This window comes from Symphalangus syndactylus, chromosome 6, assembly GCF_028878055.3.
Source record: "Symphalangus syndactylus isolate Jambi chromosome 6, NHGRI_mSymSyn1-v2.1_pri, whole genome shotgun sequence".
NCBI lineage: Eukaryota > Metazoa > Chordata > Mammalia > Primates > Hylobatidae > Symphalangus > Symphalangus syndactylus.
In genome coordinates this window covers 9414141-9436381 of record NC_072428.2, presented here as the reverse complement: position 1 = coordinate 9436381, position 22241 = coordinate 9414141, and the positions used below count along the sequence as shown (strand labels likewise).

The following is a 22241-nucleotide window of genomic DNA, read 5'->3' as shown; positions in this document are numbered from 1 at the left end:
CTCCACCCAAAAGGAAACAGATGCTCGGATTTAGGCTCCCCATGGGGGAAGTGAGAGCAGAGTAGGGCCCTGGCCCTGACACCTTTCTGGTGCCCAGGGTCCTGGGCTGGATTGGGTTGCTGTCTCCCACCGGGCATACGGGTCTGAACCGGCTGTTGGCTTATTGCTGGCTGGGACCCCAAAGCCACCTAGTGCAGCTCCACCCTAGCACAATCACAACACTGAGATTCTGCCTCACCCCACCCCCAGGCGGTTGTGACCATGGTCCCTGGCACAAGGATCACACTGAGCACCTGGGACCAGTTAAATGCACTTTCCGCTGCCACGGCTCAGTTTCATCATCTGAAGAGTGAATGCTGTAGGGGAAGACAGACAGGTTCCTTCTAGCGTTAAATGTTTTATGAACTCAGAAACCACTCTGGGCCTGGTTTAATCAGGAAAACAAAACAAAACAAAAACAAACAACAATATCTGCCCTCACTTTGCTGTGAAGATCAATGTCCCCGGGCTTTTTTTTTTTTTTTTTGAGACAGGGTCTCACTCCGTCACCCAGGCTGAAGTGCAGTGGCGTGATCTCGGCCCACCGCAAACTCTACCTCCTGGGTTCAGGTGATTGTCCTGCCTCAGCCTTCCAAATAGCTGGGATTATAGGCACGCCACCATGCCCAGCTAATTTTTGTATTTTTAGTAGAGATGGGGTTTCACCATGTTGGCCAGGCTGGTCTCGATCTCCTGACCTCAGGTGATCCGCCCGCCTCCGCCTCCCAAAGTGCTGGAATGACAGGCGTGAGCCACCGCACCCGGCCATCCCCTGTGCATTTTTATGAAAACAGGCACACTGAAATTGAGGAGTGAGTTCTCTGTGACTGCACTAATCTTTTATTGTCCAATACACATTGGGAAGACCTAGCAGGCCAGAAAGGCCTGTCCCCGGACATTGTTTCTTGAGGCCACCCTCCTCTTACCCCAAAGATCCAGGGGCTTCCTCCAGGAGCCCTGTAGACCAGTCTGTGCAACACCCACTCAGGCCTGCCCGACAGAACTGCCCTGCTGATCCCCCGTCGCAGCACAGGAGACACACTTGTCACACACACACATCCAACAGCAGGGAGGGGTTTCCGCAACTTCCCTCCAGGCTCCTGGCACGGGGCTGGCATCCGGTTGTACCTGCAACACAGGTTATCTTATGAGTGAACGGAGGGCCCTACAGCCTCCCATTTACTGATGGCTGCCCCAGGGCCAAGGGCCAGGGCTCAGCCACTGACTTGTGCCCTGGGTGTCGGGTGGCCTGGAGTACATACCTGGCCATCCCCGGGAGCCAGCCTGGTCACTGAGGCACTGCAGAAGAGGAGGCCATGTCATTGCATCGTCCCAGCCTTCTGGAAGCTAGTACCCATCTGGGCACGACATGGTCCGTGCCCTTGCAGCCAGAGCAGGTGCTTGGCCCCGGACAACAGAGCAAAGCCCAGGATCCCCACTGCTGCCCGCTCTTCCCATCTCCCAGGCCCTGGCCCCGAGGGCTCCTCACCTCGCACCTCCAGGCGGCACTCACACTGTGCCTCGCCCTGTAAGTTGGTGGCCCTGCAGACATAGATGCCCCCGTCAAAGGGGCAGGGCTTTCTAATCTCCAGAGTCAACACTCCCTGCTTGCTGAACATGCGGAAGCGGGCATCTTCTCCCAGGTCCAGGCCATTCTTGAACCAGGAAATCTTGGGCTATAAATAAGGTAAAGAGAGGGAGGGAAGCCATCCATCCAGGCTGAGAGGGGACCTGGCAGGGAGACATATCTGTGTTTCTACTCAGGGGGTTCCCACGAGAGTCCCTGACTATGCCCAAGGCTGGAAACAAACATGGAACCAACAGCGAGTACCACGGCCCTGCCCAGGGAGAGGAACCCGCTCCATACACCCCAAGGTAGAGAGAAAGCAGGGGAGACAGGCTGGGGAGGGGACTGCTCGACGTCGGGGCCTATGAGCCCTGCCTCCTGGTCGGCCTGGACCAGCGCCTAAAGTTCCCTACCTTGGGGCTACCCCGGACAGCACAGCAGAGCATGGTGGTGTAGCCTGCGATGACCGAACGGTTCACCAGGGGCTGGGTGAAGCTTGGGGCCTCGGAGAAGTCCAGGGCCTTATAGTTGGGTGGCTCATAGGTGATGCCTGTTGGTGACAGGACTTGGTACCGAGAGGGCCACACCAAGCTGGGCCCCCCTCCCTGTTCCCACAGCCTCCCTGCCCCAGCCCCTGGTCGGAAGAATGAGGATGCAGCACCTGGTCTGGGGATAAAGACGGGCTCCTTGGTGGTGGCCGCTGTCTCACTAGAGCCAACCATATTCTGGCTAAAGACGCGGAAGTAGTAGCCATTGCCAATGATGAGCTCTGGCACCACGCAGTGGGTGCGGCGGTAATGTTCCAAGACAGTGAACCACTCCTGGGGGCAGGGAGGGAGGGGAGGCATCTCTGGGCCAGGCCCTTCCTGATGCCGAGAGCCTCTCCTGGGTGCCCTTGGCATCTCCACCCCTACTGTAGAGGGATTCAGATCAGCAGAGGGAAGGTGAGGGGTCCACGGTGAGGACAGTGAAGGGTAGCTGCGGCCTGGGTCTGCCGGGCCTAGGCAGGGTGCATGTGGGGACCCCAGACCCCGGGCTCACCATGGTCTTCTTGTCAGCTTTCTGTACCGTGTACCCCCAGAGCTCCGTGTTGCCGTCATCCTGGGGTGGCTTCCACTCCAGAGCCACATTAAGACCCCAGGCGTCAGTGACCCGGAGATCCTGGGGAGGACTTGGCTTGTCTGCGGGAGACAGACCCAGTTAGGTCACCACGCCTCCTGACAGTGAGCAGGGGGTCACCGGCTCCAGGGACCACCCCACCCCTGCCAGCCAGGGCCAGGCCTGCTGGGGCAGTGGACTGGAAAATGTGAGCTGTGGGTTGGGTCCCCTGGCTCGGCCCCTGGCCCCAGCAGCCCAGCCCAGGGAAGGGAAACAAGGGGGCTCAAGGAAGCCTTGGCCACGCACCAACAACCTGCAGCACCAGCGTGGCCTTGTCCTCCATGTTTTCAATGCGCACCGTCACCTGGTAAGTGCCTGAATGCGTGCGGCGAGCGGCGCGGATGAACAGGATGGTGTCTGTGGGGCTGTTGCGGACGCTCACCTCCTCGCCGGCCAGGGGCTGCCCCTCTTTGGTCCAGGTCACCTGAGGCCGGGGCTTGCCCTGAGGGGAGGAAAAGCTTAACCCTGAACCTGGATCACTCCAAGGGCCAGCCGCCAGCCCAGCCTCTGGTACCTCAGATCAGGCCAGCCCTGAGACATCAGTCCGCTGGGTGGGAACAACACACTGTAGCCTCTCTCCCCTGGGGGACAGGGAAGGGGGCCAGTCCCACCTGGAAAGGGATGAGAAGGTTCACAGGCTCCCTGACCTTCTTCTGAATGGTCTGACGCAGGTGCCTGGGCAGCTGAAGCCGTGGCCGTTCTGTGGGTATCGAGTGGGTAGCTAAGTGAGGGCCCGCCACAGCTCTGAGGGCCTCCACGGCTCCAACCTCCCTTGAGACGAGGCCCAGAGAGCTGCAGCTAAGAAAAAAGCTGCCTGCTGGGCCCTGCGCCTCCTTTAGCTCCTGCTGACACAGCAACTGCAGCCTGCCCAAGCCCAGCTGGCTTCCCCAAGCCTCACCACACTGCTTCAAGAGGCAGGGATCAGAGAGGGTAAGCAACTTGACTGAAGTCACACAGCTAGTAAGTCATAGGCCAGGGTGTAAGCCTGGGCTTTTACACCCTGTGCTCTGTGTTGTTTCCACCCAAGTTTGCTGCCTAGTTCCAGCTTTGAGAACCAATCCTTACAAAAGATGGACCCTTTGTTGGGACAAAGAACAAAGGAATGGGAAGTGGATCCCAGAGGGACCAATCTGACGACATAGACAATATTTACCTGTTGGAGCTGAGACACTCCTGGAAGAGAGCTTGCGTACTGTGGCTTTTACTTTCCCTGTTCCAGAACTAGAGGACTGACAGCAAGAAAGCCCTTTCTGCACTTTTTTTTTTTTTTTGAGACGTTGTCTCACTCTGTCACCCAGACCGGAGTGCAGTAGTGTGATCTCAGCTCACCGCAACTGCCACCTCCCAGGTCCAAGCGATTCTTCTGCCTCAGCCTCCCAAGTAGCTGAGGGACTACAGGCACCCACCACCACACCCAGCTAGTTTTTGTATTTTTAGCAGAGACAGGGTTTCACTATGTTGGCCAGGCTGGTCTCGAACTCCTGACCTCAAGTAATCTGCCTGCCTTGGCCTCCTAAAGTGCTGGGATTACAGGCTTGAGCCACTGTGCCTGGCCACCCTCTCTGCACATTTTCCCTAGGCCTAGCGCATGGATGATGGCTCCAACCCCTCCTGTCTCTGCCCAGCGTTCTGGGCAGAGCATTCTGGGCCTCCCCAACTGTCCCCACCTCCATTGGACACCAAGGGCCTGGGGTGTCAATGGCGGGTCTTGTGACTGCACGAAGGGGCACTCACGCAGGATCTCCTGCACCGTCACCGGCTCCGTGGTGGTAACAGGGGCTCCAGGCCCTGCCATATTGTGTGCCCGCACTCGGAAAAGCAGCCGGGCCCCCGTGGGCAGGCCCTTCACCAGTATCGACGTGTGCTCTGTCAGCCCCTGCAGGGCAGCCACCCACTCTGAGCCTAGGGGGTGGGGAGGGGGAGGCAAAGCCACAGGCTGTGTCGCCACTGACACCCCATTCCCACTGCCCACTCCTCTGATAGGAATCTCCAGAATTTAAATATATTTTTTTTTTATTTTATCTGTTTATTTATTGTTGAGACGGAGTTTCGCTCTTGTTGCCCAGGCTGGAGTGCAATGGCGGGATCTTGGCTCACCGCAACTTCTGCCTCCCAAGTTCAAGCGATTCTCCTGCCTCAGCCTCCTGAGTAGCTGGGATCACAGGTGCCCACCACCACACCCGGCTAATTTTGTATTTTTAGTAGAGACGGGGTTTCTCCATGTTGGTCAGGCTGGTCTCGAACTCCCAACCTCAGGTGATCCGCCCACCTCGGCCTCCCAAAGAGCTGGGATTACAGGCGTGAGCCATCGTGCCTGGCCTTAAATATGTTTTTTAAATGTAGTTGCTGATTTCACACCGCTCAAAGAAGTGTTACAGTCAGCTTTACTCTGCATTTGTTTTTCACTAGGCAAGCTTTTTTACTTCTGAAAACAGGACAGATATTTCTCTGGGTATCCTCAACTTTTGGCAAAAGTGGGCCTAAAAAACTTGACTACAGGTGAATCTGTTCAATGGCAAGGTGAGCATGTTCTTCCTTTGGGGAGGGGGTTGGGGGCGGGGACACTCACAGCCCTCTGGGCAGTGCTCCACGCTGTAGCCATCCAGGCCTCCTGCTCCCACGCGCTCTGGGGGCCGCCACTTGAGGGAGACTGTGGTGTCAGAGACGTCCTCTACTGCCAGGTGGGTGGGCTCGCTGGGGGGACCTGGGCAGAGGAGAGGTCCGAGAGGGGTCTGAGCAGGCCTGGGGAAGCTGGAGATCCATGCCCTAGACCCTGAACTGCCCACTGGTCACATAGGGGGCACTTCCTGTTCAGCTGGCTTTTGGCCACTTTAAGGAATATTTTGTCTCTGTTACAAGACATGTCTGTAGATTGGCTTAAAAATAAACAGCAACAGCAGCCAGGCACGGTGGCTCACGCCTGTAATCAGCACTTTGGGAGGCCGAGGTGGGCGGATGACCTGAGGTCAGGAGTTCGAGACCAGCCTGGCCAACATGGTGAAACTCTTGTCTCTACAAAAATACAAAAATTAGCTGGGCACGATGGCGGATGCCTGTAATCCCAGCTACTCAGAAGGCTGAGGTGGGAGAATCGCTTGAACCTGGGAGGTAAAGATTACAGTGAGCCCAGATCGCACCAGGACTGCACTCCAGTCTGGGTGACAGAGCGAGACTCCATCTCAAAAAAAAAAAAAAAAAAAAAAAAAAAAACTAAAAACTAAAACTACAGGAAAACATGGGAATTTCCTGGCACATATGATTAGGTGAGTTGATGAACTGAACAGGCCCTGATTCCTGCCATCTTCCCAAGCTGTGCCCCATCCCTGGGCCCAGGGGTCCTTGGCCTGCCCTTGCCACAGACAGCTGCCCCCGGACTCACCCACCCTGGTGGGAACAGGTGTCCTCCTGAATCCTGCCAGTCTCAGAACCTGTTCTGCCCACTCAGACCCCATTATACAGATGACGAAGCTGAGGCTTCAGGGAGGGATGACTCCAGTTAGCCTCCCGGGAACCATGGAGCTGCCTCTGCCATCTCTGAGTCTTGATCCAGGACTCTTTCCACAGACAGATGCCCCTGAGACCCCTCCACTAACCACAGCCCTTGCCCCATCCCATGGGTGAAAACCCTGGGTTGAAGGGTGTGGGGAACAGGGGACAATGAACATTTATTGAGCACCTGCTAGATGCCAAATGGCCTGCCTGGTCATCCCATATCATCCTAACAGCCCTCTGAGATAGGCAGTGTCATTATTCCCATTTTGTAGACACAGAAGGAGAGGCTTGAAACGTGAACTAGGGGTCGGTGTAGTGTGAGAGTCAGCTCCACCCCAACCAGCTGGGAGATCTGAAGCAGGTCATTTAACTGCTTGGAGCCTGTTTCCTCATCTGTAAAATGCGGCTGAGTATCCCCAGTCGAGGATGAAAGGAAACCGTGGATGTGAGTGTCTAGCATGGCTGCCTGCAGAGCAGCTGCTATTATTGGGGGCTTTTAACTGGGGAGGGGGCAGGGGGCAGGACCATGCCAGGCCGGCTCACCGATAGGCATGAAGGGCTGGGAGGCAGGGCTGGGCCTGGACATGCCGATGGCATTGACCGCGTAGACGCGCATCTCGTACACCACGCCCTCGATCATGCGCCGTGCTTCATGACTCAGCTCCTGAATCAGGTCGAAGTTCAGCCGCATCCACCGGTAGCTCTTCTTCTTCTTGCGCTCCAGGATGTAGCCTGGCTCGGGGGAGGTGGCAGCTCTGGTCTGGAACCCAGGCATCCCCACACCACCTTCCCTCGGATCTGTTTGGCGCCCTCGCACCTCCATCTGGTGCCCTTGCACTCACCCAGGACGGGCTGCCCGCCGTCATAGGCAGGCGGCTCCCACTGTACCGTGCAGGAGTCCTCTCCCACGTTGCTGATCTTGGGGGCCGCAGGTGCGTCTGGCACGTCTGGATGGGGTGGAATGGACCCACATCAGCCCTGCCCCGCTTGGGGCCTTGAGTAACGTTGCTCGTCCCCTTCCCACTCCAACTAACCGCCACAGGCTGCCCCCACCACCCCCAGATCCAAAGAGATCTTTCTAGAATGCATTTCTTTCTTCTTCTTTTTTTTTTTTTTTTTTTAGTGATACGGAGTCTCACTGTGTTGTCCAGGCTGGGTCTCAACAGGATGCATTTCTGATCATGTCGCCAGCCCTTCATCAACCCTTTAAGGCTTCTCCCTGCCCATATTCACCCCTGTCCTGGCTCTGATCCTCCCAACCCCACCCAGTCCTCTCCTGACATGTTTCATTCATTCTCCACACCCAAAAGGCCCTTTCCTTCCTCCATCCCTTTGTGCACAGTTTCCTCTGCCTAGGATGCCTTTCCTCACCATCTTCTCAGCCTCCTAAAGGCATCACCCCCAGGCACAGGGATAGCTCTCTGCTCAGTGCTCCCATGGCACTCTGGACATAGCTCATGTACAGCAGTGTCACAGGAAATCTGCTGGATGCATCTGCCTCCATCTCCCCCAGAGCAGGGCTCCTTGTGGGCAGAAAAACCTGTCCCTTTGCCACTCGGCTCAGGGAGCATGCTCGTGATGTTTGTCGAGTGGCTGAATGAGCGAACAGATGGGTCCTCCTTGGGGCTGCCCCTCTGTGTTCTCCAGCGTGGACCCCAGCCTCACCGATGACCTTGACTGTGAGATTGACCTGGTCCTCGCCCACAGGGTTCTTCACCGTGACCGTGTAGACGCCCTCATCTTCCTTCTCTGCCCCCTCGACCGTGAAGATGCTGCGGTCCTTGGTGGTCTCCACGCGGACCCGGCCCTCGGTCTCACATAGCAGCTGGGGGGATATAGAGTTGGGGTGAGATCCAAGTCAGACCCCAGAGGCCCTTGCAGCTTCTGCAACAGCCAGATGTCCCGGGGTCCATGGGGGGAACACAGCCTGTGGGAAGACTGCATCCATGTCAGCATCTAGTTCAAAATCATCTCTGTGGCACCAACTGAGGGCAGGGGCTCGGGTTCTAGCTTTGTCACAGGACCTGGGGCACCGCCTGTCCTCTCAGATGAGCTATCGTGAGGACCCCTCAAGACCCCAGCCTTCAGAAGAACCAACAGTGCCAGGCGGGAGCAAGACCCCGGCAGCTACACTGGCAGAAAAGTGCCTCAGAAACTACTCCTGAGTTGAGAGGACGCACAAGGTCAAGGTCAAGGTCAGCTCAGGATGAAGGCAGCCAGGGAGCAGCCCAGTCATGAGGGCTTCCTGGCAATGAGAGGGTGTCCACATCCTTGTGATGGCCATCAGCACACCCCACAGAGACCCTGCCTGAGGTGTGAGGGCCCCACGGGGACCCTGCTGGGGGCAGCAACACACCTGCCCAAGTGTGGCACCTCCATGGAGACCTCGCCAAGGGCTCGGCACCACGTAGGTAGAAAGTGATGGAAGACAAACGAGCCCCCCTCCTGACCTCAGTCTCACTCACCTTCTTGTCAAACACCCACTCGTCGCTGTCACCTGTGTCCTCTGGGGCATCTGGGGCTGGCCTGGCTGGGGCCTTATTCCCCTGGGAACAGGGCAGGAGGGAAGTAGGGAGCAGAGGAGCTGACTCAGCCTGGAAGCGCCCCTCTGCTCCTTCTTCCAACCCCTGACCCACACTGCCCACCTTGCCTGCCCCCTGGCCAGTCGAGCCTCTGCTCTCCCACGGGGTAGCCAACAGCAGGGCGTGCACATGTGGGTGGGGTGTGCAGCAGGTCCTAGCACTTGGCTGGTTCCACACACCCATCTTACAGATGGGGAGACTGAGGAGGGACCCACAGTACCTGTGTGATAGCCTTCTGCCAGATCACAGTGGGAGCAGGGTCCCCAGAGATAGGGACGTCCAGACGTAGCTTATTTCCAGCTACAACCACAATGGTGTCTGGTATGCGGCCCGGGCAGTCCAGGTGGATCTTGGGAGGTTCTGCAGAAGCGACAATGTAGTTCAGAGAAACGGGAGAGCCAGGAGGAGCGCAGGTCACTGGGGAGGGGCTGCTCAAGAGCTTGGGCCCCTGGTTATTGGTGTTTTAGATTTGTGTTGAGGTATAGTTTACGCTCAGATCTGACCGTGGGCTGATGAGTTCTGACAGATGAATACACCCATGCAACCATTAATCCAACCAAGATCTGGAACATTCCCATCACCCCAGGACGCTGGCTGGGAGGCTTGTAATATTCAGGTCAGGTCACCTAGCATAGCATTTTGAAAACTGGGGGAACATCAGTGTCTTGCCACACACATACACACACACACACATATACACATACGCACACACTTACACAGACACACATATGCATACACACACACACACACGCACACAGACACAAATACACACACATGCACACACAAACACACATATACACACACAGACACATACACACACGCACGCACACTCACATGCACGCACGCACACATTAAAAAGTTCCCTGGCCAAATAAATCAGGAATCCGCCCTCGGTTAAACAAAGCTATGCAGGCTGGGCGCAGTGGCTCACGCCTGTAATCCCAGCACTTTGGGAGGCCGAGGCAGGCAGATCATGAGGTCAGGAGATCGAAACCATCCTGGCTAACATGGTGAAACCCCGTCTCTACTAAAAATACAAAAAATAATTAGCTGGGCATGGTGGCGGGCGCCTGTAGTCCCAGCTACTCAGGAGGCTGAGGCAGGAGAGTGGTGTGAACCTGGGAGGCAGAGCTTGCAGTGAGCCAAGATCGTGCCACTTCACTCCAGCGTGGGCGAGAGGGAGACTCCGTCTCAATTAAAAAAAAAAAAAAAAAAAGGAAGAAAAGATGTAATAATAAAAGTCACACCTGTGACAGCACTTGACAGGTCTGACACATCATGTCACCTCATCTTTATAACTACCCTATGGGGTGGCACTATCAGGGTTCCCATTTTAGAGAAGAGGAAACTGAGGCTCACAGAGATTATAACTGACCCGTCGTCATGAGTGGCAAAGCTGGAGCTGGGCCCCAGGACCCCCACTTTTGATCCTTGCTCTTCCCTCTGTGAGCGGAAGGGAGGCCTTCGTGGGTGGGTTGCGGGAAAGTGAGCAGAACCAAGACTCAGGGGCCCCAAGACTTACCCTGCCTGGGTACGAAGTCAATCTTGACCTCTGCAAGAGAAGGAAGAGCAAGTAGCACAGGGGCAAAGGCAGGGCCCAGTGACAGGGGCTCCTGGCCCCACTGCCCCGACCCACCCTACCCCGGAGCAGGCTCACCCATGAAGTGCAGCTTGGCTGACAGGTTGCAGGCGAAGCCCTCGGGCACAAAGCTGTAGTCAGCCTCGTCAGCAGGTGTGACATCGTCAATGGTCAGTTTGTGGACCCTGCAGAGGAGCAGTGGCTTAGGGGACCCAACCGGGCCACACACCCCTGGCCTTGCCAGATACCCCAGCCAGGGTCCCAGGAGGCCCTCAACCTTGTCCTGGCTTGTTGGTATTCTGATTTTTAAAAATGCCTTTTTTTCTAAAGCTCTTTCATGTGCTGTCAGAGGTGGACAGTGTAAAAGTGATTTCCACCTCAAAGCGTCTCTGTGGCTGGGCCCTTAGAGACTGGGCAGGGGCTGGGTCTCATTAATCTCTGTGAACTTGGGCCCAGCACGGCCAGCCCAGTTGCTCCAGGGATGAGCAAGAGGGCGGGAGAGGCAGTGAGGGCCTCTGGCCAGAGCCTGCCTCCTTGGTGGCCTCCTGCCCTGCCCTGGTCACAAGCTGGGGGAGGGTGCTCGGGAGCTCCTGACCCCTTCTGTGCCTCTCCCTGCTGCCTCTTTGTCTCTGTCCATCTGTTCTTCTCTGTCTCTGACGAACTCTCCTATGTGTGTGCCTCCCTGTGCATCTCTTTCTGTCTCCATAGAACTATCTGTGTCTTTCTGTGTTTGTCTTTTTGGGTCTGTTTCTCCCTCTCTGTGGGTCTCTGTCTCAGTCTCTGTCCTGTCTCTGTGCATCTGCCTCTCTGTCCACCTGTCTTTATCTCTCTTTCTGTTTCTCTCTGTGTCCATCTCAGTTTCCACCTGTCCCATCCGCCTGCCCTGCACACTCACCGCCCAATGTGGGACACCTTTATGCGGCTGTCGGGCACCAGCTCCTTCCCATTCTTCAGCCACACACCCCGCACGTTCTCATCTGAGACCTCACATTTGAACACCGCCTGGTCCTTTGCGCCCACCGTCAGGTCTGCGATGCTCTGGTACACCTCCAGCTTCTTTTCTGCAGGGCAGGGCAGAGCCATTGAGCTCGGGAGGGTGTGTGGGTGTGGTGTGAATCCCTATGGAGGGCGTGTGGGCTCATGGGCACTGGTGCACACGTGTCTGGGTGCATGTGGGCATGTGAAAACACGTGTGTGCCTGTGTGTGCCGTGTTTGCCTATGACGGTGCCGTGCACATAAGGAACCTCAAGTGTCTGAGGGGTGGTGATGCTCACCAGGCCCGCCTGACCCTCTCAGTCCCCTCTGGAGCGGTGACCTCAGCGTCGTCATTTTAGAGATGAGAAGGGTGAGGTTTAGGCTGTCAAAGGCCCAAGGTCACAGAGGCCTTGAGCCCAGGTTTGCCTGCTCCCCTACATGGCTGGGTGGGGTGGGGGCTGAGGGGCCCAAGCCCTAAAGCCTCGTGTGCCCCCAGCCAGGCTCACCCTGCACGATGAGCTCAGCCAGCGCCTGGCCCCCGCTCGTGCGCAGCGCGTAGTGCCCCGCGTCCTCCAGCGTGGCCTCATTGATGATCAGGTGATGCCTCCGCCCGTCCTTCTTGAACCGGTATTTGAAGGTCTCCTCCCGGGTCAGCTCCACCCCATCCTTCAGCCTAGCCGGGTGGGTGGGTGGCAAGTGCTGTGGCCTCTTCTGGGCAGATGCCCCCAGCACCCATGCCCCGTGCTTCTGGAACTCACCATTTGACTTGCGCCCCCTCCTCCGATACTTCGCACTCAAACTCCACCCGCTGCCCCACCATCACCAGCTGGTCCTCCAAGGGGCGTGTGATGAGCACAGGGGGCTCTGTCCAGTCAGGGTGAGCATGAGGGGTGGCTCCCCTGAGGCCATCTCCTCCCCAGGTTCCCACGTCCTCAGGTCCCAGGCCCACCTTTCACAAAGAGCTCCGTGCTGCACTTCTCACCACCCACCACGCACTGGTAGGCTGCGTCGTCCGCCAGTGAGCACTGGCTGATGGTCAGGGTACGCTTGGCACCGATGGACTCAAAGATGTACCTGGGTGGGGGCCGCAGGGAAGTGGCAGGAAAGCTGCGGACACACCTCCGGGCCCAGCGTGCCCCACGATAACCCCTGTGCCCCCCACCCCAAGCCATCCAGAGGGGAACTTACTTGCTGTAGAACAGAAGGGGCCGTTGAAGTGTTCCCGACGGGAGGAAATGAGCCCGAGACAAAAGGAGACAGGGAGGGGGACCAGCATGAGCAAGAGGATGGGAAATTAGGCCCGGAGAGGTGGGGCTGAGAGCCACAGAGAGTCAGAGACACGCGTGTGGAGAGGGGCAGGAGGCAAGGCTGTGGGGGTCCCCACCTCCACCCGAGGCCCCCTCCCCATCCCAGGCCGCACCTGCCGCTCATCTGGATCTCCTGGCCATTCTTGAGCCATTTGACCTCAGCGTCATGGTCGGCCAGTTCCACGGTGAGCCGGATCTTGTGGCCTTTGCTCACCTGGTAGGCCGGCTCCAGCTTCTTCTGAAAGGCTGAGCACCACCCCTCAGCCCCGGCCACCCCACCGCCTGCACCCTGCTCCCCTAGGCCAAGCTACTGTGGGTGTGGCTGGGGCCCAGGTCCTCCCCCAGTCCCCTCTGTGCCACCCCGCTTCCACTTCTCTTTCTGTTTCTCTGTTTCTTGTTTTGTTTGTCTGTTTGTTTGTTTTTTGAGACAGTCTCGCTCTGTCACCCAGGCTGGAGTGCAATGGCGCCGTCTCGGCTCACTGCAACCTCTGCCTCCCAGGTTCAAGCGATTCTCCTGCATCAGCCTCCAGAGTAGCTGGGATTACAGGTGCCTGCTATCATGCCTGGCTAATTTTGTATTTTTAGTAGAGACGGGGTTTCACCATGTTGGTTAGGCTGGTCTTGAATGCCTAACCTCAGGTGATCCACCCGCCTCGGCCTCCCAAAGTGCTGGGATTACAGGTGTGAGCCACCACACCCGGCCAGCAATTTGCTCTTTTTACTATTGTTGCTATTCCTGGAAGACACCCCTACCCTCAGAGGTCCCTGTCTGCCTTGCCAGCCTCCATCTGTTCCTCCTCGGGCACCTACAGTGCTTTGCTTGGTGCCCTCTGGGCTCAGCAGTTCAGGAGTTAACCCAGAGGAACATTGGTGGCATTCAGGGGATCCCTGACTTAAATGGGGCCACAGTGCCGGTAAGGGCCAGGCCACCTAGCGATGGGGTGATGGGAAACCCAGTGAGGCTGAGACAACAGGGAGGCAGGGCAGAGGGATAAGGGGCCTGGGTTAGGTCAGCAGGGAGGGACTAACCAGCTGCTCACCCCATCCCCACGATCGTGTGTGTTTTGTGTATGTGCTTTGGGAGGGGCTCATCTCCCATATCCTGCATGGAAACTGACCCCTCCATTCAGTCGGTGTCTATAGAGCACTCGAGGTGTGTGCCAGGCCCTGTGCTAGACTCAGACACGGCGGGGAGCAGGCATGTGAGACCCCTGCTTTCCCGGCTCCCACCCGCCCTTGTCGACCCCTCAGTGGAGAAGGGCTAGCCTGGGCTCTCCTCTTTCCACCTGCCTGGGGGTGAGGGTAGCTAACCCGAGCCCTCCTGCTTTGTTTGCCTGTGAGAAAGATTAGCCAGGCTCTTCTCTTTGCCTGTGTGTGAATCTCCAGGCTTAGTGGGCCTCTTCCCTTTTCTTTTGGGTGTGGAGAGGGTTAACCGGGCTTCATTTCTTTTCAGAAGAGGGTAGAGAAAGAAAGGGTGACCTGATTTTTCCCTGGTGAGGAGGGTTAACCTGAGCTCTGTCCTTTTCCTTGTGGCTGTCCCGGCCTAACGTTTGCTCTTCTCTTCTGTCTCTGTGGTAAGGGGCTAACCTGGGCATTCTTGGCTTTTTCTACACAAGGAGGGGTTAACCTGGGCATTCTTGGCTTTTTCTACACAAGGAGGGGCTAACCTGGGCATTCTTGGCTTTTTCTACACAAGGAGGGGCTAACCTGGGCTCTTCTTTCCTGTGAGTCTCTGTGCTAAGCCGGACTCTGCTCTTTCCATGTATGTGGACGAGGTGGGGGGCTAACCTGTGCCCTCTCCTCTCCCCTGTGGGGAAGGGCTAACCTGTGCCCTCTCCTCTCCCCTGTGGGGAAGGGCTAACCTGTGCCCTCTCCTCTCCCCTGTGGGGAAGGGCTAACCTGTGCCCTCTCCTCTCCCCTGTGGGGAAGGGCTAGCCTGTGCCCTCTCCTCTCCCCTGTGGGGAAGGGCTAACCTGTGCTCTTCTTCTCATCGCGCCTCATGCCCTTGAGCCTCTTCAGCATGCCGCGCAGGTCGGTGACGCCGTACTGGAAGGCGATGCGCTCGTACTCAGATGGGGGTGCCTGCCGCAGGATCTCCCACACGTCCTCCTCTGCCGGTGCCTCCAGCTTCGAGTCCCTGTGCCCCGCAGTCCAGGCTGTGGCCGGGGGCAAGACTGCAGCCCCCTGGGCGGGGCTTCCTGGGCCCACGTGGGGCAGCTGGAGCTGGTTTGGGTCCCAGGTGGGGCAGCTGGAGCTGGTTTGGAGCTAGTTTGGGTCCCAGGTGGGGCAGCTGGAGCTGGTTTGGAGCTGGCGGGGGGGGGGTCCCAGGTGGGGCAGCTGGAGCTGGTTTGGAGCTGGTTTGGGTCCCAGGTGGGGCAGCTGGAGCTGGTTTGGGTCCCAGGTGGGGCAGCTGGAGCTGGTTTGGGTCCCAGGTGGGGCAGCTGGAGCTGGTTTGGGTCCCAGGCCACGACTGGGGGCCAAGGGAGCTTAAGGGGGGCTGGGGATCTGGAGGGGCTCCTGGCAGAATTAGGGGTGATGAGGGTGCTGTGCTATGTTGGGCACTCACCTCGGGGTCCGGAAACTGCTGCTCCAGGGGTGGGGGTGGGAGAAAGGGTAGGTGACACATGAGAGGTGTGGCCACCTTCCCTCAAAGACCTGGACCCCACCCATGGGCCTTTACTTCCTCCGTATTTTCCGCACTTGGGCTCCCTGTGTTGTGGGGCACCCATGCTGCTCCGGAGGCTCTGGCAGGGCCTCCTGTGTGCATTACTTTTTCTTATCCCTCCTAAGCTCTGACAGATAGGTGGGTGGCAGGAGAAGCCCAAGGCACAGAGACTCACCCCTGTCTGTGGGGAGCCGCACCCTGCTCCTGTCAGAGAGGGGACGGGATCCCCTCTGCACCCCCCAGCGCCCTGCCGCCCCCAAACACCCAGACCCCGATTCTTACTCTCTGGGCCACAGCAGCAGCAGCCATAATGGAGGGGCCAGGGGAGAGGGAGAGAGAGGGCAGAGAGAACATAAGTCAGTTGGGCCGACCTGGTAGACCCTGCAGCTCTGGGGACCCTCTCTCTGTTGCTTCTGGGTCCCCGGAGTTTATGGAGGGAGCTTTTGCAGCCTCAAGTGTGGAGTGGCCGTGGGGGACACTGTGAGGATGACTGTTGATGGGACATAATGTCTGCAGAGCCCTTTAACTCCTTCCACACCGGGATCATCCCCTCGACAGACAAGGAAACCAACTCAGAGAGATGCAGTGTTGTGCTCAGGGTCACACAGCTGGCAAACCTCAGTGCTGGGATTTGGAGCCAGGCCTCACCAGCTGCCCCGGGAACTGCCACCCAGGACTCACCTCTTCTTCAGCAGTGAGCTGAAGTCCAGAATCCCAGTGTCCTCATGGCTGTCACTATGGAGAGGGACCCCCAGTGAGGCTGCAGTGAGGGACTGGAAGGGCACTAGGAGCAGGACGGGGGTGGAGTGGGGAGGGAGAAAGGGACGCTAGCCAGATTGGGCTCCCACCCATCTCAGACCCCTGGGGGTCTGTGGATGGTGCAGGTAGGGCCTGGGGCAGGAGTACCTGATCCGCCGACCACTTCCAGCCAGGCTCCTGTGGGGATTAGACTCAGTATCCTCACCTGCCTGGGAAGCTTGCTCTCCCCTGCAGCCCCCACTGACTTCAGCTCCGCCCTGCAAATCATCCCCAGCCCTGACCCCCAGTCCAGACCCTGAAGGGCCTCAGACTCCAGCACTGGCCCCCCCCAGGCCCTGAGGACGGCCACTCACGTGCGGCGGAAGGCTGATAGGAGGTCCAGGTCGCCGGTGCCCGTGGCCTCTGGGTTCAAAGGGTGCAGAGATGGGGGAAGGGGCTTCAGAGGGGGCCGTTTGAGAAGCCCTGCCCTGGGGGAAGCCTCTGAGTATTCACAGACTTGCCCATTCATGACCCCATGAGGCTGGGCATCTGCCCCAGGATCTCAACTTCCCAGCCTTTCCCAGGGTCAAGGTATCAGGGAGGCGGGACGGTTTATTGTCCCCAATTCCCACCCGTCTCTCAACTCACCTTCACCCATCGACCAAACATTCAGACAGTGCCAGGCTGTGGGCCAGGAGCCGTGACACCAAGATGATAAAACAGAGTCCCACCCAGATGAGACCCGGACTCAGCCCTAAGCCCCCACGCCTACCCTGCAAGCCTTGGGGTTTCTCTCACACCCTGTGTGTGCAGCACTGGGCACGTGGCCAGCACTCATGTCTGGATGGGGCGAGGCATCCTCCTTAGTGTTGGGAAAAGGAGGCAGGGGACCAGGACCCATTGGGAGCCCGAGCCCAGGACAGACACCAGGACCCCCTCACCATGGACAGTGAGATTGAAGTTGGAGCAGTCAAATTTGTCCTTGGTGGACACCTCACAGCGGTAGCCGCCAGCGAAGGCAGGCTGGGCATCGGTGATGTGCAGCTCAAACAGATAGACCTGTGTGCATGGAGGGACGGAGCGTCAGGGGACACCAGGGGCTGGGAGACAAGGCTCTGCACCCTTAAGGGAGACTGGGAGTGGCTGGGTGCAGTGGCTCATGCCTGTAATCCCAGCACTTTGGGAGGCTGAGGCGGGCAGATCACATAAGACCAGGAGCTCCAGACCAGCCTGGCCAACATGGTGAAATTCTGTCTCTACTAAAAATAACAAATATTAGCCAAGTATGGTGGTGCGCACCTCTAGTTTCAGCTACTCGGGAGGCTTGAACCCAGGAGGTGGAGGTTGCAGTGAGCCGAGATTGAGCCACTGCACTCCAGCCTGAGCGACAGAGCGAGACCCTGTCTCAAATAATATATATATATTTTTAAAGGAGGCTGGGAGTGACAAATGCTCATCAACCTTCTCACCCTCAGGGTTTAGTTAACCCATGCCGAGTTTTTGTATAGAGAAAGGGGACTATCTCGAAACCCACGACTGCCATCTGCTGGCACATGGTTGTGGTGAAATACAGGCTTTTGTGCAATGCACAGCCCCGCACAGCGGCACAGCTTGTCCTCTCTTGCTGGAGGCCCCCTCGCCTAGCCCAGGACTGGGGAAGGTTGGGAAAAGCAGAGGCTTGGAGTGAACACACAAGGGGACTTAAGTCTTAAGGTTCTGGTGGGCAGGGCGGAAAAAAACAAAACACAAAAAACCAAGGCTTAAGGTTCTAGGCCTATGTCTAAGTGACCTTGGAGCAGCCACTTAACCTCTCAAGCTTTGGTTTCCGTGTCTGTATAATGAGGAATTGTTCTGGTTAATCCCTGAGGATCCCTTGAGCCCTTAGCCCTGATACTCACCCATCCAGGGGCTTTACAACCCCACTAGCTGGTGCCCCCATGCTTCACAGTGTCCTCCAGATTTCCTGACCACCCTGGGCCCCCCCACCCCCGGCCAAACCTTATTAGGTGCCCCCTTGAGGCGATCATGTCCACCAAGTCTCCTAGGTCCCCGACAGTGCTCCCATGAGCCTCATCGTGCTCCCTGGCCCCCAGGCCTCCGGGATCTCCCTGTGGGCCCCTGGCCCCTCCACCTGCCTCCCAGGTTCCCCACACCCCTTGCTTGCAGCTCGTGTGTGCCTCTGGGTCTCATGGTGCCTTCTGTGTGCCTTGTGCCTTCCAGGGCTCTCCAGGTCCCCTCTCTCCGTGTCTCTACGACCCCGGCGGACCCACCTTGCTGGCGCGGTCGTAGCTGTCGTGCAGCTGCAGGTGCTGGCCCACCTTGCTGCTCAGGTCCACCCATTTGCCCTTGAACCACTTGACCACAGGCGGCTTCAGGAGGCTGGCGCCAGCCACGCGGGCTGAGAAGGTGATGCTGCCACCTGCAAAGGCAGGGTGACAGGCCCGGCTTGGGGAGTGTCCTGCTGCCCCCCTTCCCACCCCAATGCTGGGCACAGCAGCTCACACTCACCCACGGTCACCTCGCCATCCTGTGGCCGCATCACGAAGAGGCCAATGGGGTCATCGGGGGCTCCAGGGGTAGGGCCATTGAGAGCTGCTGAGCTTGACCCTGTGAGCAAAGGCTCTTTTAGTTTGTTTGTTTGTTTTTTGTTTTTTGTTTTTTTGAGACGGAGTCTCACTCTGTCGCCCAGGCTGGAGTGCAGTGGCGCGATCTCGGCTCACTGCAAGCTCCACTTCCCGAGTTCATGCCATTCTCCTGCCTCAGCCTCCCAAGTAGCTGGGACTACAGGCGCCCGCCACCACGCCCGGCTAATTTTTTTGTATTTTTAGTAGAGACGGGGTTTCACCATGTTAGCCAGGTCTCAATCTCCTGACCTCATGATCCGCCTGTCTCGGCCTCCCAAAGTACTGGGGATTATAGGCCTGAGCCACCATGCCTGGCCAAGCAAAGGCTTTTGAGACCTGCCCTGGACACCCCATACCCACGGATCCTGCCCCTCCCTGTCCAGCCCCTCTCACCTTTGGGACTTGGGGCACTTTCTCCCAGCTCAGCGGCTGGGGCCGGGGCTTCTCCAGGGGCTCCAGTGGCCTCAGCAGGGGCAGTGGCAGGGGCAGGGGCCAGCATGGGCTCTGCCTTTTCTAGAAGGGATCAGATGGGAGTCGTGGTGCAGCCACTAACCAGAGACCCCTCCACCCTCTCTCTCCTGAGCATCGGACCCATGAGCCCACTGTGGACGAGGAAAGTCTGCCATGGCTGTCCTCCCGCTGCCTGGGCCCCTCAGAGGCAGCTCATGCTGAGCTGGAGAGCCAGCCTGCCTCTCACATCCTCCTCCCCGTCCCAAGCCATCAGTTCCCACATCCTCTGCACCTGCCCTAAACAGCTCCAGGTCCATCCCGGCTCTGCCCCAGCCTTAGAGCAGCCCCTCAGACTGGGCTGCAGTCCCCTTATCCACAGCTCCTGGGGCTTCCCGGCCAGCACACAAGGTGCCCTCTGTGCGGGGTCATCTCCCCAGGGAGGTCTGCAGGGGGAGAGTGGGGTTGTCTTGTTCATCTCTCCCACCTACCCCGTGGCTGGAACAGGCCAGGACGGCACATGGGGTACTCAGAGAGGTCATGTGCAGAAAAGGGAGAAAGGGCGTTCCTGGCGGGGGGCACAGCCGCAGCAAAGGCAAGAAAGTGTGAAAGCACCTCCTGTTCCCTGGATGGATGGAGAGGCGCTGGGCTGCCCCTCCCCCCAGGAGCCCAAACCTCGGGGAAAGCTGGCCAGGATCTTACCTGCCTCTATGACCTTGAGGTCGAACTTGACCTTGGAGGAGCCAGCAATGACTGCGTAGGATCCCTGGTCGGCAGGGCCCACTTCCCGCACTGTCAGCGTATGCCGTGTGCCCTCTGTGGCCAGGCCGTACTTGTTGCTGGCGCTGATGTCACTGCCTCCGCGCTGCCAGCGCACCTTCACTCCTGCCCGCTCTGTGTCGGCCTCGAACACGGCAGGGCTGCCTGCGGCCACTTCCACTGATCGTGGCTTCTTGCTAAAAGCTGAGACTGAAGGGCCAGGTGGAGGCTACAGCAGCCCCTGGTTGGAGCGTGCACCCCACCCCTGCAGGCCCTCTCAGTAAATACTGTGCTAGCACTTTCTATGCATCCCCTCGTGTAATACTGTAGCAGTTCTCTCTGAGGTAGTTGCAGTTATTCTGTTCATTTCTCAGAGGAGGACACTGAGGCTCAGAGAAGCTAAGCGGCTCCTCCAAGATCATACAGCTAGTAGTCGGGAGAGCCAGGGCTGTTGTCCTGACCTCCACACAAGACTTTTGCTGCGTGTGTCCCCTGGATACTCCACTTTCCCTGCTTGGAGACACCCGTGATGAGCCCAGCTCCCTTTCCCCCAACCATCTGGGGCCCTTGGCAGGGGGCGGGGAACTCTGCCTACTTGGAATGTGGCCAAATTTGTCCTCCAAGGACCTCAGGCTGAGAATCAGCAACTGAGATAAAGCTGGCCTGGGAGGGCACTGGGGGATGGGGACCTGGATCTCTGCCCTGGACAACCTTGGAAAGGGCACGGCCCAGGCCCAGGACCCTGGGCTGTGATTTTCCCTGCCCTTGGCCTGGGTTCAGGGGCTCCTGACTGTCCTCTCTCAGAGAAGAGGGGCTGTGTCACCCTCAACACGGGGGCCACACCGTACAGGCTCACGAAGCAGATAATGTCACAGCCAGGAGGAACCAACCCAACGCCACCACCACCCCTGCCGCCCCAGGTCGAGAGACTGAGACCCAGAGTGGGTAGAGACTGGTCCGAAGGCATGCCGTGAGCCTGGCTCAGCTCCACGCCAAACGTGGGCTCTGTCTGCGGGGAACCTTGCTGCGGAAGGTGAAGGAAATGGGACAGGGAAGGGGTCCCTTTGCGTTCTCAGATGGGTTGACCCCGGGTGCTTCCTGTCTTGGCTGTGTCCCCTCTCTGCGTCCCTGACCTTAGGTTTACCTTCACCTCTCATCAGAGGGATGGGAAAAAGAAACCGAGAATCAAAACAGGACCCCGGAGGACTGGCTGCCCCTGTCCTGGGGCTCAGAGGCCACGCCCTCATCAACCCCCTCAAGAACTCCCTCCTAGCCCTGCTCCCCAATTGTAGACAACCCCCTGCTCCCACATTTAGACCCAACCCCAGTGCTAAAGCTACCTGGCTTCTTCCCTGGCTCAGGCATCCTGAGAGACGTCACACCAGGCACGAAGCAGGCACAGGTCACCCAAAGAGGGATTGAGTGGGGTCCTGTCCTTCCCACTATATATGGGGACCTCCCCCCTCCCCAGGCTCTGCTTATCTGCCTCTTGTCCAGCCACCTGCTAAATATAGATGAATTCCAGAGAGCTGAGGTCTCTCCAGGGAGAAGGTAGGGCCACATTGTCCCTGGCTGGCTCCTGTCCCTTCCCCCTCACCCCCCACAGCACAATTCTGCCTCCCCAACCCTTGGCAAGCCTCAGGGGTACCCCAAGCCCCGTGTGTGTCCCTCTTACAGCAAATTGTACGGTGGGAGCATGCTGGGCCCATAACCCTAAGGCTAACGGGTCAGGAGCATCCTCGCAGGCAGTTCAGGCAGTGGTCACGTCCACAGACCCTGGGGCCAGGGTGTCTCTGAGGCCTGGCACTGCCGTCTCTTTAATCTCGAAGCACCTGGTTTCCTCATCTGTAAAGCGGGGTGGGTGAAAGCAGCACCCACTGCACAGGATTGTCACATGTATGAAGTGGGTTTATAATTTTAAAAATGTTAGGCCGGGTGTGATGGCTCATCTGTAATCCCAGCACTTTGGGAGGCCGAGGCAAGCAGACTATTTGAAGCCAGGAGTTTGAGACCAGCCTGGGCAACATGGCAAAACCCCATCTCTACTAAAAAAATAAAAAATAAAATAAATACACACACACACACACACACACAAATTAGCCAGGTGTGGTGGTGTGGACCTGTAGTACCAGCTACCCAGGAGGCTGAGATGGGAGGATCGCTTGAGTCCAAGGAGTTCGGGGCTGCAGTGAGCCAAAATCGCACCACTGCACTGCAGCCTGGGTGACAGAGTGAGACCCCGTCTCAAAGAATAATAATAACAAAATAAAAATGGGCTGGGTGAAATGGCTCACACCTGTAATCCCAG

General features: G+C 58.0%; 1 protein-coding gene across 1 annotated transcript; it reads right to left on the bottom strand.

The window, feature by feature from the left end:
* Nucleotides 1–639: 639 nt before the first annotated feature.
* On the bottom strand, nucleotides 640–21298 carry MYBPC3 (myosin binding protein C3). Its single transcript, XM_063640860.1, has 34 exons — nucleotides 21274–21298; nucleotides 19877–20143; nucleotides 19121–19240; nucleotides 18612–18710; nucleotides 18374–18522; nucleotides 17045–17162; nucleotides 16478–16526; nucleotides 16272–16301; nucleotides 16047–16100; nucleotides 15267–15287; nucleotides 14674–14837; nucleotides 12814–12946; nucleotides 12582–12584; nucleotides 12343–12467; nucleotides 12152–12257; nucleotides 11900–12066; nucleotides 11313–11478; nucleotides 10496–10602; nucleotides 10361–10390; nucleotides 9059–9198; nucleotides 8722–8802; nucleotides 7922–8081; nucleotides 7099–7203; nucleotides 6800–6988; nucleotides 5334–5468; nucleotides 4499–4666; nucleotides 3376–3464; nucleotides 3011–3206; nucleotides 2648–2787; nucleotides 2268–2427; nucleotides 2020–2156; nucleotides 1529–1715; nucleotides 1302–1338; nucleotides 640–1167 (listed from the first exon to the last, which is right to left on the bottom strand). Exons 1-33 carry the CDS (start codon nucleotides 21296–21298, stop codon nucleotides 1328–1330), a joined length of 3831 nt encoding a protein of 1276 aa, XP_063496930.1. The 3' UTR covers nucleotides 640–1167; nucleotides 1302–1327.
* Between the last annotated feature and the right edge of the window lie 943 nt (nucleotides 21299–22241).

Coding starts and splice junctions, on each gene's coding strand:
- MYBPC3 (XM_063640860.1), bottom strand. CDS start 21,298: ATGCCTGAGCCAGGGAAGAAGCCAG. Junction 16,302..16,477: donor CTATCAGCCTTCCGCCGCAC/GTGAGTGGCCGT, acceptor TAATCCCCACAG/GAGCCTGGCTGGAAGTGGTC. Junction 1,716..2,019: donor CTGTCCGGGGTAGCCCCAAG/GTAGGGAACTTT, acceptor CCTTATTTATAG/CCCAAGATTTCCTGGTTCAA.